The sequence below is a fragment of the Oncorhynchus clarkii genome, chromosome 24 (assembly GCF_045791955.1).
Source record: "Oncorhynchus clarkii lewisi isolate Uvic-CL-2024 chromosome 24, UVic_Ocla_1.0, whole genome shotgun sequence".
NCBI lineage: Eukaryota > Metazoa > Chordata > Actinopteri > Salmoniformes > Salmonidae > Oncorhynchus > Oncorhynchus clarkii.
In genome coordinates, this window is record NC_092170.1 from 18,219,976 (window position 1) to 18,239,156 (window position 19,181).

Below are 19,181 nucleotides of genomic sequence, written 5' to 3' on the forward strand. Positions count from 1 at the left end.
CAATGACATATCTCTTTTTACATCTACATTTGCTTTTTATGTTCATACTCATAGCATTTCATTTTACACATGTGCAATACAAAGTTGTTGCTCATGATGGTAGAGCTTAGAAAGGCGCAGTGAGTGTACTTTGTAATTGATTTATAAATCACATACATTTATAAACAGCTCAGTTTGAACAGATTTGTATTATGTCCCGTTCAGCTCCAAATTGAATCTCGTGAACAAACAGGTTGACTCCTTTCTTTCGATATTTGAGTGAACTGTTGTTCCACCAATCAGGGTAATTTGGATTTCCGTCTAACAGCTGGCCAATGAAATACAGTAAGGCGGGACCACTGTCAATTTCCGCACGTGAAGCCCAGAGAGTTCCAGAAACCGGCCTCTGTTAGTTTAGCCGTTCCTGTAAATTATACAGCGTGGATTAACTGAATAGCTCATGCTTACACCATGACTGCAATAAAGGCATTAAACCCGAAAGCTGAGGTGGCCCGTGCTCAAGCCGCTCTTGCAGTAAATATCAGCGCTGCGCGTGGTCTTCAGGATGTGCTCAAAAGTAATTTGGGACCAAAAGGAACAATGAAAATGTGAGTGCGACTGGTCATGCTAGCATGCTACTACTACTGCTGCTAGCTTTAGCTAGCATCGTGGTAGCCTGGCAGCCTGTAGGCCATTTATGGTATTAAACATTTTTCTTTTGTCAGATCCATTGTAGACCGTAGTTTCTAAGAAACTCATCTTGCTAGATAGTGGATTTCCTAGCCAACACCAAAATACTTGTTTTAACTAACGTTACTGTTAGTTAGCTTTGATTTAGCTAGCCGAATATGTACTAATAGGAACCTACCGTTACTAGTACAGTAGTACTCCTTAAATGGATACTTCAGGATTTTGGTAATGAGGGCCTTTATCTACTTCTCCAGAGTTAAACTCGTTAAACTCGTGGATACCATGTTTATGTCTCTGCGTGCAGTTTGAATGAAGTTGCTAACTAGCACAATTGAACAATGCACTAGCATTAGAACAGTCACTAAAAGTCTGAGCATAGCCGCGGAAACTATTAAAAAAAAAAATATATATATATATATTTATATATATGTATATATATATCACACACACGGTATCAGTCAAAAGTTTGGGCACCTACTCATTCCAGGGTTTAAAAAAAAATATATATATATATATATATATATATAAATTATTTTCTACATTGTAGAAATGGAGTGAAGACATCAAAATTATGAAATGACACATGGAATCGTGTAGTAACATCTCAAAATATATTTTGAGGTTCCTAAACGTAGCCACCCTTTGCCTTCATGACAGCTTTGCAAACTCTTATCACAATGCTAAATCATACTGGCTGGATTTCTGCCTGCTTGAACTCCAATAACTCAGATACACATGAAAACATGAAATGACCCTGGGAATCGATAGAACATCGCTCAGATGCACAAAAACAATATAACATTAAAAATGGGTGAAGCTTATCTTTAACCATAATCTAACCCCTAGTAGGCTGGACACATGACATTTGTAACGTTTTTCTCTAATAAAAACTAGTTCATTGCATCTGTGCTGGAGCCCAGTTTCATAGTATTACCATACTATGAAACTGGGCGGCAGGGTAGCCTAGTGGTTAGAGCGTTGGACTAGTAACAAGAAGGTTGCGAGTTCAAACCCCCGAGCTGACAAGGTACAAATCTGTCGTTCTGCCCCTGAACAGGGGCCACCTACATAGGCCGTCATTGAAAATAAGAATTTGTTCTTAACTGACCTGGTTAAATAAAGGTAAAATAAAAAAAATATGTCCCAGCTGCCTGCCATAGTTTAAGTAATCATGAAAAAAACAGCCTTATTTTAGGGCATTTTTTCACCCTGCCAGCTCCTATTAGTTCTGTCGAGCACTATGGCATCAACTCGCCTTCCGAACGTTCTAATCCCAGTTTATTGTTCAACGTCACAATTAGAGGTGGACCGATTAATCGTAATGGCCGATTAATTAGGGCCGATTTTAAGTTTTCATAACAATTGGAAATAGGTATTTTTGGGCGCTGATTTGCCGATTTATTTTTTTTAATTTTTTTTAATAATTATATATATATATATTTTTTATTATAATTTTTGATATCTTTATTTAACTAGGCAAGTCAGTTAAGAACACACAGTTAAGAACACATTCTTATTTTCAATGACGGCCTAGGAACGGTGGGTTAACTGCCTGTTCAGGGGCAGAACGACAGATTTTCACCTTGTCAGCTCGGGGGTTACAATCTTGCAACCTTACAGTTAACTAGACCAACGCAATAACGACCTGCCTCTCTCTCGTTGCACTCCACAAGGAGACTGCCTGTTAGGCGAATGCAGTAAGCCAAGGTAAGTTGCTAGCTAGCATTAAACTTATTTTATAAACAACAATCATAATCACTAGTTAAGGTTGATGGTTGAGGTTGATGGTTGATGATATTACTAGATATTATCTAGCGTAATCTGACTGAGCATACAAGTATCTATCTAAGTATCTGACTGAGTGGTGGTAGGCAGAAGCAGGCGCGTAAACATTCATTCAAACAGCACTTTCGTGCGTTTTGCCAGCAGCTCTTCGTTGTGCGTCAAGCATTGCGCTTTTTATGACTTCAAGCCTATCAACTCCCGAGATGAGGCTCGTGTAACCGAAGTGAAATGGCCAGCTAGTTAGCGCCCGCTAATTGTCGTTGTATTGCTGGTTCGAGCCCAGGAAGGAGCGAGGAGAGGGACGGAAGCTATACTGTTACACTGGCAATACTAAAGTGCCTATAAGAACATCCAATAGTCAAAGGTTAATGAAATACAAATGGTATAGAAAGAAATAGTTCTATAATTCCTATAATAACTACAACCTAAAACTTCTTACCTGGGAATATTGAAGACTCATGTTAAAAGGAACCACCAGCTTTCATATGTTCTCATGTTCTGAGCAAGGAACTCAAACGCTAGCTTTCTTACATTGCACATATTGCACTTTTTCTTCTCCAAAACGTATTATTTAAACCAAATTTAACATGTTTCATTATTTACTTGAGGCTAAATTGATTTTATTGATTTATTATATTAAGTTAAAATGAGTGTTCATTCAGTATTGTTGTAATTGTCATTATTACAAATAAAAAAATTGGCCGATTTAATCGGTATCAGCCCTTTTGGTCCTCCAATAATCGGTATCGGCGTTGAAAAATCATAATCGGTCGACCTCTACTTTAGAGACTAACTTAAAAGCTGACTGTATCATAGTTTATATACAACTAATCTTATTGCCTTCTAGCTATACTCACATGTTAGCGACATAAGCCTACAATGCATCTAGTAATGTATTAAATATGCAAACATGACTCTCTAACAAATTATTTTTGTGTGCTTACTTGCAGGCTTGTATCAGGGGCTGGTGACATAAAGTTGACCAAAGATGGTAATGTCTTGTTGCACGAAATGGTAAGAAAAATGTTCCCATGAGTTTGATGCACAGTGAACACCCATGTCTGCTTCTTTTGTATCTCCCCTGGATTTTACTCTGTGCTAGAGTAAAGTTTGGTCTGTAACCTCTGTATTGGAGGAGTTGCATTCTCCTCCACATGTATTCAACATTTCATCTAACAGCTGTAACCTTACTAACTGTGAGATAGATTGCTTTATATTCTTGCTTTGACACTTATGTCTTTTCTTCAATCAGCAAATCCAGCATCCGACGGCATCCTTGATTGCCAAAGTGGCTACGGCACAGGATGACATCACAGGTGACGGTACAACATCCAATGTGCTCATCATTGGGGAGCTCCTGAAACAAGCAGACCTGTATGTGTCAGAGGTAAGATTTGGCTTGGGAGAAGCCTCCAACATGTCATTGAAATACCCTTTTCAACACTGGTAGTTTCATTGTTGAAAGAAGGGATTTTGATGAAGAATTTCATTTTTAGCAAGGTTGTGTGATAGTTAATTGATAAATGTAGAATCGGTGCAACTAAAGCAGGTTGCAGAATCTGCATCCCAGTACCATTCGTTAACCCCCTATTCCTGTGTTTCCCCCCCCCCCCCCCTATTCCTGTGTTTTTTTCCCCCCTATTCCTGTGTTTTTTTTCCCTAACCGGTTTTGTGATTTTCCCCCACCAAAAAGGGTCTCCACCCACGGATAATAGCAGAAGGTTTTGAGGCAGCCAAGGATAAGGCTCTGGAGGTGCTGGAGGAGATGAAGGTGACCAGAGAGATGGACAGAGAGACCCTCATCCACGTGGCCCGCACCTCCCTCCGAACCAAGGTCCATGCTGAGCTGGCTGATCTCCTCACAGAGGTAGGAGTGTGTGTTTGACTGTTTGTTGTGAGTGGTGGGTTGGAGAGTTCATGAATCTGGCTTACATTACTTTATTGCTTGTCAAGCAAGCACTTGTCCAGATCTGTGTTCAAACAATTTGAAATCTTTCAAATACTTAGAGCAGGGATGGGTAACTCCAGTCCGTGGGGGACGGAGTGATGTCATACTTCTTCCCCATCGTGATCATCATCATGATATTCATTTTAGCTGATTTACTTGAGTCAGGTGCTGTTGCACTGTCTACCAGTACCAAAACGTCATGATGCTTATGATACCAACATTTTAGAATACCGTAGTAACGTTTCATATGATACTATTGACTTTTTTAGCCCTACCGTTCTAAAGAACCTGATGGCACCTGTTGATAAAATGTTTATAAAGTCAGTTTTGTTTAAATATAGGTGAATTTAACTTCTTATGGTATAGGGGACGCTTGCGTCTCACTTGGGGGGAAAAAACAGGGGAAATGCAGCGCGGCAAATTCAAATAATGCTATAAAATCAAACATTCATTAAATCACACATGTAAGATACTCAATTAAAGCTACACTCGTTGTGAATCCAGCCAACATGCCATATTTTAAAAAGCTTTGCGGCGAAAGCATTAAGAAGCTATTATCTGATGATAGCACTGTCAATAAAGAGGGTAGCATATTTCAAACCTGCAGGCGCTACACAAAACGTTGAAATAAAATATAAAACATGCATTACCTTTGACGAGCTTCTTTTGTTGGCACTCCAATATGTCCCATAAACATCACAATTGGTCATTTTTTTCCGATGAATTCCGTCCATATATACCCAAAATGTCCATTTATAAAGCACGTTTGATCCAGAAAAAAACAGCTTACAAAAACAGAACGTCACTATAAAACATTTCAAAAGTTGCCTATAAACTTTGCCAAATAATTTCAACCTACTTTTGTAATACAACTTTAGGTATTTTTAAACGTTAATAATCGATCAAATTGAAGACGGGGCAATCTGTATTCAATACAGCAAGTAAACAAACCATGCTCCTTTTTACATCTTGTGCAACTCTCAATAGGGTAACCTTGTTCCAGGATGTGCTTCTTCTTCTTTGCACAAATGAATAACATCAACCAAATTCCAAAGAAAGGTGACATCCAGTGGAAGTGGTAGGAACTGTAAAATGGTCCCTATCAAATATCCCTTGGCAAAGACAGAGGGAACGGTCAGAGGCAAAAAAGAAAAGGAAAAAAACCTGAACAGTTAGTCCTCGGGGTTTTGCCTGCTACATAAGTTCTGTGCCCGGTCTAGACGGCATGTAATGTTTTAAAAGTTGGGAGTATGTGTATTTGTGGGAGAGTGGTGTGTGTTTAAGAGTGCATGTTAACTGAATAGTGAAGGTTTCATGAGTGTTTTCCCCTTACTGACACAATGACATGCAGATCATTATGCATGTATATCACAGGTGGCAGCTTTATCAGGGGAGGACGGGCTCATGGTAATGGTGGATTGGTGTCAAACACATGGTTTCTATTAGTGATGCGCTGATTTTGCGGCCTTTTAACCACTTAACTGTACTAGAATGCTTATCACACACACATGGACGCAGCGGTCTAAGGCACTGCAACTCAGTGCAATAGGCGTCACTACAGTCCTTGGTTCGAATCCAGGCTGTATCGCATCCGGCCTTGATTGGGAGTCCCATAGGGCGGCGCACAATTGGCCCAGCGTCGTCTGGGTTTGGCCATCATTGTAAATAAGATTTCGTTCTTAACTTCTTGCTCCTACTTGAGACGCAGACGTCTCAAGTAGGCACCTGGAAATGCAAATGCGCTACGCTAAATGTACTCGTTAAAACTCAAACGTTCATTAAAATATACATGTAGGGTATTGAATTAAAGCTACACTCGTTGTGAATCTAGCCAACAAGTCAGATTTTTAAAATGCTTTTTGGCGAAAGCATGAGAAGCTATTATCTGATAGCATGCAACACCCCAAAATGCCTGAAGGCGACGTAAACAAAAGAATTAGCGTAGCCGGCGCTACACAAAAATGCAGAAATAAAATATAAAACATTCATTACCTTTGATGATATTCTTTGTTGGCACTCCTATATGTCCCATAAACATCACAAATTGGTCTTTTTCCCGATTAAATCCGTCCATGAATGCCCAAAATATCCATTTGTATAGCCTGTCTGCATCACGAAAAAAGCTCTCTTCCAACACGCAACGTCATGTTTAAAAATTATATAAGTTGCCTATATTCTTTGACAAAACACTTCAACCTACTTTTATAACCCAACGTTTAGGTATTTGTAAACGTTAATAAGCGATCAAATTGATCACTGGGCGATCTGTATTCAATAGCAGCTACAAAAGAAAAGTGTCCATTTTTCAATCTTCCAAAATCGATTGAGGTAGGCTGGATGGAATCACGGATCTATTGATAATGTCTCAATGGATTTTTGTCAATGAAAATGACATTTTGGCGACATCGTGTGGAAGCTGTAGGAATTGCATCCGTCTCCATATTAAATTTGGTTTCCTTTAAATAATCCATGAAAGGGGCGCATGGATACTTTTTTCAGATTTCAGTGACCAGTTTTTCTTGCGCTTTTCGATGAAACACACGCTCTAACCAGTTTTAGAAACTTCAGAGTGTTTTCTATCCACACATACTAATCATATGCATATACTATATTCCTGGCATGAGTAGCAGGACACTGAAAAGTTGCGCGATTTTTAACAGAATGTTTGAAAAAGGAGGGGGTAGATAAAGAGGTTAACTAACTTGTCTAGTTAAATAAAGATTACACACACCACACTCACCAAAAAGTTATTTTGTTGCCATTTACATATGTCCCCATTACCAGTAAAACATAATCAAAACTGATTTCTTTCACTTACTTGCTGTGCTGTTTCGTTGTTAATTTTGTCGTTTCATTCTCCACCAGGATTTCTATAAAATGCAGTTTGGGTCTTTGGTCAAATAGTGTTATTTGACACGTTCATACATTTTTTTTTTTACATAGCGTAATCAATTTGTAATAACTATCAATCGTATTTCATGTAACAATTATTCATTCATCAATACGTATGCTATGATGCTGGTAGAGTTGTCTCGTGCTAGTCATAAAAATAAAATAAAGCTAGCTAGCTCATGGATGCAAACTATGTTCTTCCCCAAAAACATAGCAAAACGACATCTGTTTCAGTAGCTACAGTGGGGCAAAAAAAGTATTTAGTCAGCCACCAATTGTGCAAGTTCTCCCACTTAAAAAGATGAGAGAGGCCTGTAATTTTCATCATAGGTACACTTCAACTATGACAGACAAAATTAGAGAAAAATCCAGAAAATCACATTGTAGGATTTTTTATGAATTTATTTGCAAATTATGGTGGAAAATAAGTATTTGGTCACCTACAAACAAGCAAGATTTCTGGCACTCACAGACCTGTAACTTCTTCTTTAAGAGGCTCCTCTGTCCTCCACTCGTTACCTGTATTAATGGCACCTGTTGGAACTTGTTATCAGTATAAAAGACACCTGTCCACAACCTCAAACAGTCACACATCAAACTCCACTATGGCCAAGACCAAGGAGCTGTCAAAGGACACCAGAAACAAAATTGTAGACCTGCACCATGCTGGGAAGACTGAATCTGCAATAGGTAAGCAGCTTGGTTTGAAGAAATCAACTGTGGGAGCAATTATTAGGAAATGGAAGACATACAAGACCACTGATAATCTCCCTCGATCTGGGGCTCCACGCAAGATCTCACCCCGTGGGGTCAAAATGATCACAAGAACGGTGAGCAAAAATCCCAGAACCACACGGGGGGACTTAGTGAATGACCTGCAGAGAGCTGGGACCAAAGTAACAAAGCCTACCATCAGTAACACACTACGCCGCCAGGGACTCAAATCCTGCAGTGCCAGACGTGTCCCCCTGCTTAAGCCAGTACATGTCCAGGCCCGTCTGAAGTTTGCTAGAGAGCATTTGGATGATCCAGAAGAAGATTGGGAGAATGTCATATGGTCAGATAAAACCAAAATATAACTTTTTGGTAAAAACTAAACTTGTCGTGTTTGGAGGAGAAAGAATGCTGAGTTGCATCCAAAGAATACCATACCTACTGTGAAGCATGGGGGTGGAAACATCATGCTTTGGGGATGTTTTTCTGCAAAGGGACCAGGACGACTGATCCGTGTAAAGGAAAGAATGAATGGGGCCATGTATCGTGAGATTTTGAGTGAAAACCTCCTTCCATCAGCAAGGGCATTGAAGATGAAACGTGGCTGGGTCTTTCATCATGACAATGATCCCAAACACACCGCCCGGGCAACGAAGGAGTGGCTTCTTAAGAAACATTTCAAGGTCCTGGAGTGGCCTAGCCAGTCTCCAGATCTCAACCCCATAGTAAATCTTTGGAGGGAGTTGAAAGTCCGTGTTGCCCAGCAACAGCCCCAAAACATCACTGCTCTAGAGGAGATCTGCATGGAGGAAGGGGCCAAAATACCAGCAACAGTGTGAACCTTGTGAAGACTTAAGGAAAACGTTTAACCTCTGTAATTGCCAACAAAGGGTATATAACAAAGTATTTAAATAAACTTTTGTTATTGACAATACTTATTTTCCACCATAATTTGCAAATACATTCATAAAAAATACTACAATGTGATTTTCTAGATTTTTTTCCTCATTTTGTCTGTCATAGTTGAAGTGTACCTATGATGAAAATTACGGGCCTCATCTTTTTAAGTGGGAGAACTTGCACAATTGGTGGCTGACTAAATACTTTTTTGCCCCACTGTATATAGTTAGCTAGCTAACTATATAGGTAGGTATCATCTAAAATAACCCTAATTTAGAAGACTGTTCTTATCTGATTAATGGTGGTTGGTAGGGCTGCACATTTTGGGGATTATTCAGACGTGGAAACTTTCCATGGGAATTAACAGAAATGTATGCAAATTAATATTAATACCATTTAAATATAGATGCTTTTTGCATTGGATATATTTATCATATGGAGACAGAAACAAACCTTTTTACCTTATAGTAGGCATAATTGCAAATAGAAATAAAAACAATTTAGTTAAGAATTGAACTTTTAATTGAGTTCACTCTTCACATGGGATGATTTTATGGAACAACAAAAAGGGAATATTGAATGATCCCCAATGATCCATCGCATCTCCCAAAAATGTTTTGAACATGAGTAAAATGATAGTCCAGAAACTAAAGCTTTGGTTGTCTTCCTCACAGGCTTTCTTGCCTTCTCACTGAACCTCTTCAATGTCCACCTATTGAACCTCAGATGCTGAGGCCTCATCTTCACTGTCACTTTCCAACCTTGTTGAGGATGGATCGTTGTCAAGCTCAAAAAGCGTCAAATTTGCCCGGATGGCCACCAACTTTTCAACCCTTGTATTGGTCAGCCTGTTGTGTGCTTTGGTGTGTGTGTTCCCAAACAAGGACCAGTTGCGCTCTTAGGCGGCTGATGTTGGTGGGATTTGGAGGATAATGGAGGCAACGGGAAAGAGCCTCAGATCCACCAAGTCCTTTCCACCAGGTGGATGATGAGATATGTTGGCACGACTGCCATATTGCATCTCCATCCCAAAGCACTTGATTTGAAGTGTGCACACCAGACTGCTAAGAACCTTGCCCTCATCCAGGCCAAGGTGGTGAGACACAGTAGGGATGACACCATATTGACCATGTTGATCTCTGCACCATACAGGCTGCTCTTGCCAGCATGCTTGGGGTCCAACATGTACGCTGCGGCATGTATGGGCTTCAGGCAGACGTCTTCATGCTTTTTGATATATTTCAGAACTGCAGTTTCCTCTGCTTGGAGCAACAGTTAGTGGGCAGGGCAGTACGGATTTCTTCTCTTACATCTGCAAGCAGAGTCTAAACATCAGACAGGATTGTCTTCCTCAATCCATGCAATGTCTACTGCTATAGGTTTCTGGCTGCTTACCACTCTCCCAAATATATCATCCAGGAGGATCCTCTTGATGGGGCTGTCCACATCGGCAAACTGTGATATGGCCATTTCTCGGAGAGACTCCTTCCTCTCCAGGAGACTGTCAACACCCCAACGGGTGTTGCTGGGCAGCTTCAATGTGGTGTTCTTAGTCTTCTCACTTTTCCTGGTGAGGTAGGTTGCTGCTATAACTTGATGACCATTCACATAGCTAACCATTTCCTTGGCTCTCTTGTAGAGTGTATCCATTGTTTTCAGTGCCATGGTGTCCTTGAGGAGCAGATTCAATGCATGAGCCGCCCAGCCAATGGGTGTGATGTGAGGGTAGGACTCCTCCACTTTAAACCAAGCAGTCTTCATGTATGCAGCATTGTCTGTCACTAGTGCAAATACCTTCTGTGTCCAAGGTCATTGATGACTGCCTTCAACTCATCTGCAATGTAGAGACCGGTGTGTCTGTTTTCACTTGTCTGTGCTGTTGTAGAATACTGGTTGAGGGGTTGAGATGATGTAGCTAATTATTCCTTGCCCACAAACATGCGACCACCCATCAGAGATGATTTGCTTGACCTTCACTTGAACTCTGTTGAACTCTGCATCCAGCAAATGAGTAGATATGTCTTGTTGGAGTGTATGCTGGGCGAAGAACATTCATACATCTCTTCCAATACACAGTGCCTGTGATCATCAGAGGTGAACCAGTTGCATACACAGCTCGAGCAAGACATTCATCAGAATTTCTGACTACGTTCCTCCATTTGGTCAAAAAACATTCTGATTCCAGGAGAACCATGAGCTGTTGCTATCGATAATGTGTCTGATTTATAGTTTTCACCTCAAATAGAAGTAGAGGGACTTTTGTCAGAGATTGCTTCTTGTGAGCGCTGAGGGAACATTATGCACTTGGCCAGATGATTCTGCATCTTTGTTGCATTCTTCACATATAATTTGGCACAGTATCTGCAAATGTACACAGCTTTTCCTTCTACATTAGCTGCAGTGAAATGTCTCCACGCATCAGATGACCTTGGCATTTCCCTGTAAAGATTAAGGGGAAAAAAGTTTTTTTAAACCCCAAATACAATTCCATGTACAGATAAATAGTTAAGCAGTTAGATTAAACAACTCCTTTGTAAGATACATGTTTTAAAATGAAACATGTATGGAAACAGGTGAATTAACACACCCCAGTTAGCAGGTTCAAGCAAGCTAAAAACCCATATGGTAGCAAAAACTAACTTAGCAGAAATTGTTAACAAGTTAGAAATGATTTAAACACACTTTGCTGTAGGCTTCTATTTACTAGTCAACAAATAATCATGTCATAAAATATATTCTCCCCACCCAGTATTGTAATCAAAACATACCAGAGAGCATGCAGTCCTTGGCTCAGACAGTGTAGTAGTGTGGGCTCAATAGCATCTCATTAGTGTGCAAGATCTTGAGAATCAGCGCTACATGTGATGGAAGAGTGCACTGCACGTGTGATGGAAGAATGCACTGTGCATGCAGAGGGTTGCAATTCCATTGAATTGGGGATAGTTTAACCAAAAAATGCCACAAGACCTTGTGTATGGTAGTGGTGGCGCTTGGCTTGCATGTGCAAATTCAGAACACACAACATTCTAGAATAGAACTGTCATTTGACATGTCTTGACATGTCATTTGACATGTCTTGACATGTCATTTGACATGTCTTGACATGTCATTTGACATGTCTTGACATGTCATTTGACATGTCTTGACATGTCATTTGACATGTCTTGACATGTCATTTGACATGTCATTTGACATGTCTTGACATGTCATTGACATGTCATTGACATGTCATTGACATGTCATTTGACATGTCATTGACATGTCATTGACATGTCATTTGACATGTCATTGACATGTCATTTGACATGTCATTGACATGTCATTTGACATGTCATTGACATGTCATTTGACATGTCATTGACATGTCATTTGACATGTCATTGACATGTCATTTGACATGTCATTGACATGTCATTGACATGTCATTTGACATGTCATTGACTGTCATTTGACACTATTTGACGCTTATTTAATGCGTCAAATAGTGTTTGACGTGTATATTTTGACACGCAGACCCAAACGGCGTTCCATAGTATGTTGTGAAGCTAATAGCAGTGATGCTATTACTGTGGTACTCCGATAGGGCAACATCTGGAAAATAACGCACTTGATAACGTTAGTGTGTACCGGTGCTCGACCAGTCGCGAAAGCCAACATCACCCACGACAGAAAACGGTTGCTTGTTAAGGGCAATGAATTCCATTATCTTGCCGTTTTTATGGATTTCGCCTTTTGAGTTGTCTCACGGAAATGTTCTTTCAAATGACTGCTCGATCCACACAGCAGACATTGTGGGTTAGGTTAGGAATGCCGTGTTGCACAAAATTTTCCGTAGCGTCATTACGTCATTTACATACATTACATAGGTATGCATATCAACTTTGACATCGGTTTTGCACATCGCCATTAAACTAGACATCGGGCCGATCCCGATGTTGACATTTTTAGCTAATATCGTCCGATTTCGATATGTTCACCAATATATCGTGCATCTTTAGTTAATTTGTGTTTGATGCCTTTCCATTTGTGCCGTTCCAGCCATTATTATGAGCCATCCTCCCTTCAGCAGCCTCCACTGATGTATATTCCTTCCTCCCATTCAATGTGTGTGTTGTATTGAGTAGAAGTGTGAATTTCAGTGAAAGGTTTTTGGAAAACGTTTAGCAAACGTGAACAAGCGTCCGGGGCGAGCATGACTCTAGGCCACTTTTTTTTTTTGTGATTTTTAAATTTTCACTCTGTGGACAAGCAATACTGTAATTGATGTACTTGTACTTATCATTCAATCAGATGACATCTAACTTCAACCCCTCACTTTGTGGATATTTTGCAGGCTGTGGTGGATGCTGTGCTGGCTATCCACAGACCCAACGAGCCTATTGACCTGTTCATGGTGGAGATCATGGAGATGAAGCATAAGACTGACAGCGACACACAGTGAGTGTACATCTCTCTCATACACACTCACATGACAGTCACTGACACGGAGTACATTCAAATTCTGTCCAACATTGTGACTTTTGTGTCCCCTCCCTAGGCTGATACGAGGCCTGGTGTTGGACCACGGTGCCCGTCATCCTGACATGAAGAAACGGGTGGAGGATGCCTTTGTGCTCACTTGCAACGCCTCTTTGGAATATGAGAAAACGTCAGTATAATGTTGGCGCAGCTAGCTTTGCCTTTTACTATCTATATTTGTAGGCATGGACACATTCTGTGTTACTCTCAGTAGTAGATGTATTCAGACAACATGCAAAAGCATCCTTTCACATCTTTACTAAGGTGAGTGCTGTGTTGTGCCTCAACTACTGCATGGAGAAGTTATTAGAAGTACAGCAGTTGAGTTAATTTAAGAGATGAGGTGATTTTAAGCAGCAGTGAATTTTGGTAATTGGAAAGTCACTATTTATAGGATGTAACTACTACAGTAAGGGGGCTTGTGGTGTGTCCGCCTATGTTGTATACTTTCCCAATGGAGTGTCCTCAGCAGTTTGAAAAGAGCATGCATGGGTTTATAAACTGTCAGTTCACATAAACCCCTGCTTTACTTTCAGCGAGGTGAACTCTGGCTTCTTCTACAAGAGTGCTGGCGAGAGGGAGAAGCTGGTGGCTGCTGAGAGGAAGTTCATTGAGGAGCGCGTGAAGAAGATAATCGAGCTCAAGAATGCAGTGTGTGCTGATAACAACAAAGGCTTTGTGGTCCTCAACCAGAAGGTATGACCAGGAAGTTGCTTTTTTCACCAGTGAAGAAATTATTTTGGAAATGTGGACTGTGATCTTTCAAAGGAAATTATTTGAAGACTCATGCAATACTATGACGGTACAATGAACATCCCTGTGTGCTTTCTTTGAGCTGCATTCTCCTCCACATGTATTCAGCAGACCAGTACATTCAGTGTTGCACCATATTAAAGTTGTATTGATTGGAATTATATTTTTGATATTTAATGAACCCAACTGTATTTTCCTCACAGGGAATTGACCCATATTCCCTGGATGCTCTGGCCAAAGAGGGCATTGTAGCTCTGCGTAGGACCAAGAGGAGGAACATGGAAAGGTAAAATAAATATAGCCTGCCTCCATCTTTGTTTGTTTACAAGCTTAAACAGTGCATTTTGCTGAGGTACACTTCTTAGGCTTGGACCAATTATGTTACTCTTGTCAGTGGTAAAATCAGTCCGATACAATGCAAAAACATATTTTAACTGCTACTTTACTAAATGTGAGTGCAGTCCTGTGCCTCACCTACTCAGTGGAGGAGTGAATACAATGTGTCTGTGTTACTACTTTTGAATTATTTACTTTGTTTTGTTGACCTGTCTGCCCCCGGTCTCTTCCCGTCCCCTCAGACTCACCCTGGCCTGTGGAGGTATCGCCATGAACTCTTTTGAAGACCTCACTCCAGAATGCCTGGGCCAGGCTGGTCTGGTCTATGAACACACACTGGTGAGTTAACATGCTGGTTCTTTACCTCATGACCAGAAAAAGCAGTCATAAATAGTCTATACCAGTCTGCTTCCCAAACAGTTGGTACAGAATTCCTCCTGTTGTGTGTGGAATCACTGTCCAAATTCACCACACTGAGTAAGGATACTAAAGGGGCCTATCAGCTTGCCTTGTCACTTCTTTCCAATACTATGAAAATCTATGATTTGGTAAAAATGTGTATAAGATATCATGGTGGTGAAAGATGTAATGTTGTGGTTTATCATGAAGTTAAATATGTAGTGGTTTCTCCCCCATACAGGGTGAGGAGAAGTACACATTCATAGAGAAGTGTGGGAACCCCCGGTCAGTGACCCTGCTGGTAAAGGGACCCAACAAACACACCCTGACCCAGATCAAAGACGCAGTCAGGGATGGGCTCAGGGCCGTCAAGAACGCCATCGAGGACGGTACGTAACGCTGCAATGGAAGTTCAAACCCTGTTCATCTGGCACTCCAGGCAGGATTAATCCGAAACTATTTGAATCCTGCTCCGTTAGGCTTTACCATAAGATGATATATTGAGTGGGGGAGTCTTTGATTTGATCAAGATGTGGCTGATTCTGTAAATGCTGATTGCTGAAATAGATTTGTAGGCATGGATGAATTCTGTGTCACTCTGTCAGTAGTGGATGCAGTCAGACACCATGCAAAAGGATCCTTTCATTTCTTTACTCCGAGTGAGTGCTGTCCTGTGCCTCACCTACTCAATAGAGGAGTGAATACAAGTCAAGCTTGGGACTATAAGGTTCTATCTGCTTTTTTATCTTATTTTATTGCCATAGCCTTGTTCTGTTCAATGTTCTCTACTTATGTATATACTTTAAATACCTCAATTCATGTGGTTAAGTTCAAAAGAATACAATATAGGAATTGCTGATACCATTCAAACCAATGAGGGTTCGGAACTTTAAAGCCAATTATCTCAATCATATTTTTGCAGATAGAACCTTATAGTCCTAAGCTCTCGAAGTAGCTAGTTTTAGTGCATACACAAATTTCAGGTTACGTCCCACTGTCAAGACCCAAAAGAATGTTGATTAGTCTGGTCAGATGGCATCCATTCACATCTTCAAACTTAGCCTCAAATCACTTTATTGTGTTTGTCAATGTGTGCCTGACTGAGCTCTTCAGTACTGCTTATCAGCTGCTGTTCAGAGACTGACCCCAGTGTTGACTTTGCAGGCTGCGTGGTGTCAGGGGCCGGGGCCTTTGAGGTGGCTGTGCATGATGCTCTGATAAAGCACAAACTGTTAGTGAAGGGCCGGGCTCAGCTGGGTGTGCAGGCTTTCGCGGATGCCCTCCTCATCATCCCTAAGGTATGTAATGAGTCTTAAAACAAAGGTTTAAAGTTTTCTTTGTCAATGCCTTCCATGCTTTGACATTCTATTGATATAACGCTGGCAATTAAGGATATCTAGCTTTTAGATTAAGGGATACTTTAGGATTTTGACAATTAGACCCTTTATCTACTTCCCAAGAGTCTGATGAACTTATGTTTCTGCGTGCAGTTTGAAGAAAGTTGGTAGCTAGCGCAATTGTTAAGTAGTGTTAGCAAGCATTGGATTGTGAAACTACCTCTTAACTTCCTTCATACTGGACACCGAGACAAAAATGGTATCCACGAGTTCATCTGGCTCTGGGGAAGTACATAAGGGCCTCATTGACAAAATCCTGAAGTAACCCTTTAAGAAAAGTCTTGCTGTCTACTGCTAATTGACTTTGTTTCTTTCTCTCCAGGTACTAGCCCAGAACTCTGGGTATGATCCAATGGAGACCCTGGTCAAACTCCAGACTGAGTACAAAGAGAGTGGTCAGCTAGTTGGAGTGGACCTGAGCTCTGGTATGGAATGTTTTTTTCCTAAAAGCTCAAATTGGGTGTATATATGGCTTTATTTCACATCATACCCATTTCCTATGTCAAATAAAAAACTATTAAAATTGACGCATTACCTTTCTTTAGGTGAACCAATGGTCGCTTCAGAAGCTGGGGTTTGGGATAACTACAGTGTTAAGAAACAACTCCTTCATTCATGGTAAGAAGAACACACCCTTTTAAAATCTCAAATCAGTATTACCCTGTAGATTTAAGAATCAATTACCCTTTGGATTAAACTGATGTTGATTTGTTTTTTTCTCTGTACACAGCACGGTAATAGCCAGCAACATCCTGTTGGTGGATGAGATCATGAGAGCAGGCATGTCATCCCTGAAGGGCTAAGGTCAGAACCGATGACCTCTTGTGGATGACTACCGCTTAAGATTCTAGTTATTAGAGCAGCCTCTTAGAATAACTAGGGGAATAAATGGACCAGTATTAGGTTCTCATAGGTGATGAATGGAGAATGCTCTTGTTCCCCTGCTTGTTGATATGTCCCTTCTGTCATATTATACATGGACACTCCATTTCATCCCACAAATGAGTTCATTTCCCACCCAAAAATGTGTTCTTGTTTTGTTTTTTGCTATGGATCATACCAAGAATGTGTATAAACCTCACTCTTAGTATGTAATAAACCTGTAGCTTGGCTCTGTGATGTTGAGTTTGCAGCTCATTATAATCAGTCTATTTAGTCATACATTTGCACAATTTAGGATGCATCAATTTCAGATTTATAATAAATAAAATTCATCCAAAAAATTAGCACACAATTTAAGTGTTCTAACACTCCCTTAAGCAGTTTGCAGTATAACCTACAATGTACAGTATCAGTCAAGTTTCTTTATTTCTACATTATAGAATAGTGAAGACATCAAACTATGAAGTAACGTAAACAAATCCAAATATATTTTCCATTTGAGATTCTTCAAAGTAGCCACGCCTTGACAGCGTTGCGCACTCAACCAGCTTCATGAGGTAAGTTACCTGGAATGTAATTCAATTAACAGGTGTGCCTTAAGTTAATTGATGAAATCTCTTTATGCATTGGAGCCAATCAGTTGTGTTCTGACAAGGTAGGGGGGTAAACAGAAGTTGGTCTTTTACCAAATAGGGCAAAGTCCATATGTAAAGAACAGCTAAAATAGGCAAAGAGAAACAACATTCCATCATTACTTTAAGACATGGTCAGTCTGGAAAATTTCTTCAAGTGCAGTTGCAAAAACCATTAGGCGCTACGATGAAACTGGCTCTCATGAGGACCGGAAAGGAAGATCCAGAGTTACCTCTGCTGCAGAGGATAAGTTTATTAGTTAACTGCACCTCAAATGTTTCAGAGTTCAATTAGGAGACTGCATGAATCAGGCCTTCATGGTTGAATTGCTGAGAAGAAGAAAGAACAGACTTGCTTGGGCCAAGAAACACGACCGGTGGAAATCTGTCGAGTCCAAATTTGAGATTTTTGGTTCCAACCGCCCTGTCTTTGTGAGAGACAGTAGGTGAACGGATGATCTCCGTGTGTGGTTCCCACCATGAAGCATGGAGGTGTTGTGATGGTGCCTTTTTTGGTTAGAGACTTATTTAGAATTCAAGGTACACTTAACCAGCATTTTGCAGCAATACGCCATCTGGTTTGCGCCTATCATTTGTTTTTCAACGTGACAATGACCCAACACCTCCAGGCTGTGTTAGGTGCTATTTGAGCGAGGAGAGTGATGAAGTGCTGCATCAGATCACCCGACGTCAGCCCAATTGAGATGGTTTTGGATGAGTTTGACCGCAGTGTGAAGGAAAAGCAGCCAAGTGCTCAGCATTTGTTGGAAAAGCATTCCTCATAAAGCTGGTTGAGAGAATGCAACACTGTCAAAGGCAAAGGGTAGCTATTTAAAATATTTGTTTAACACTTTTTTTGGTTACTACATTATTTCATAGTTTGTCTTCATTATTGTTCTACAATGTAGAAAAAAATAAAAAGGAAAGAAAATCACTAGCTTGATAGTACTAAGAAGCTTTTGCAGCAGTGCTGAGTTGAAGCAACCTTTTTAACCATAATGTAACACACTTCCCATCTAGGAATAATTCAGTAGGGTGCAATATTTCAGAACACAGAAATCTATATAATAGAATGGACACCATTCTTTATCAATGCAGTGTCACTGGCTTTGAGGTCCAGAGTTGAGGGTATAAGTGATTGTTATAAACAGATATTTCACTGTGGATGTCATCTAGCTACTTGTTCTGTACTAAACACAGCGGACCAATATTCCTCAGTGCAGGTCTTGGAGGGTATAGTTCTAGGACATTTCTCACGTCTTCGTTATAATTAATCTATTGTTTAAAATGGTGGTTCTCAAACCTCTACTCTGGGACGCCCAGAAGTTTAAAAATGTTGTTGTAGCTCTAAACTAG

The 19,181-nt window shown here is 40.4% G+C and overlaps 1 protein-coding gene and 2 non-coding genes across 3 annotated transcripts; all 3 read left to right on the forward strand.

The window, feature by feature from the left end:
* The first annotated feature begins 337 nt into the window (after positions 1-337).
* LOC139382406 (T-complex protein 1 subunit zeta-like) lies at positions 338-17,430 on the forward strand. Its single transcript, XM_071126432.1, has 14 exons — positions 338-587; positions 3,405-3,468; positions 3,707-3,841; positions 4,148-4,321; positions 13,242-13,345; positions 13,446-13,556; positions 13,963-14,122; positions 14,383-14,465; positions 14,758-14,854; positions 15,156-15,303; positions 16,079-16,212; positions 16,634-16,736; positions 16,857-16,929; positions 17,042-17,430. The coding sequence occupies exons 1-14, from the start codon at positions 451-453 to the stop codon at positions 17,112-17,114; spliced, it is 1,596 nt and encodes a 531-aa protein (XP_070982533.1). The 5' UTR covers positions 338-450; the 3' UTR covers positions 17,115-17,430.
* On the forward strand, positions 3,495-3,633 carry LOC139383208 (small nucleolar RNA SNORA22). The gene has a single exon (XR_011628707.1). It is a non-coding gene; the product is annotated as a small nucleolar RNA SNORA22 (small nucleolar RNA).
* On the forward strand, positions 15,490-15,623 carry LOC139383207 (small nucleolar RNA SNORA15). Its single transcript, XR_011628706.1, has one exon. It is a non-coding gene; the product is annotated as a small nucleolar RNA SNORA15 (small nucleolar RNA).
* Positions 17,431-19,181: the final 1,751 nt, after the last annotated feature.

What these genes read in the sequence shown, in the direction of transcription:
- LOC139382406 (XM_071126432.1), top strand. Translation starts at nt 451, where the DNA reads ATGACTGCAATAAAGGCATTAAACCCGAAAGCTGAGGTGGCCCGTGCT. An exon ending in TGGCTGATCTCCTCACAGAG is followed by an intron (nt 4,322 to 13,241) that starts GTAGGAGTGTGT and finishes GATATTTTGCAG; the next exon opens with GCTGTGGTGGATGCTGTGCT. An exon ending in TGGTCTATGAACACACACTG is followed by an intron (nt 14,855 to 15,155) that starts GTGAGTTAACAT and finishes TCCCCCATACAG; the next exon opens with GGTGAGGAGAAGTACACATT.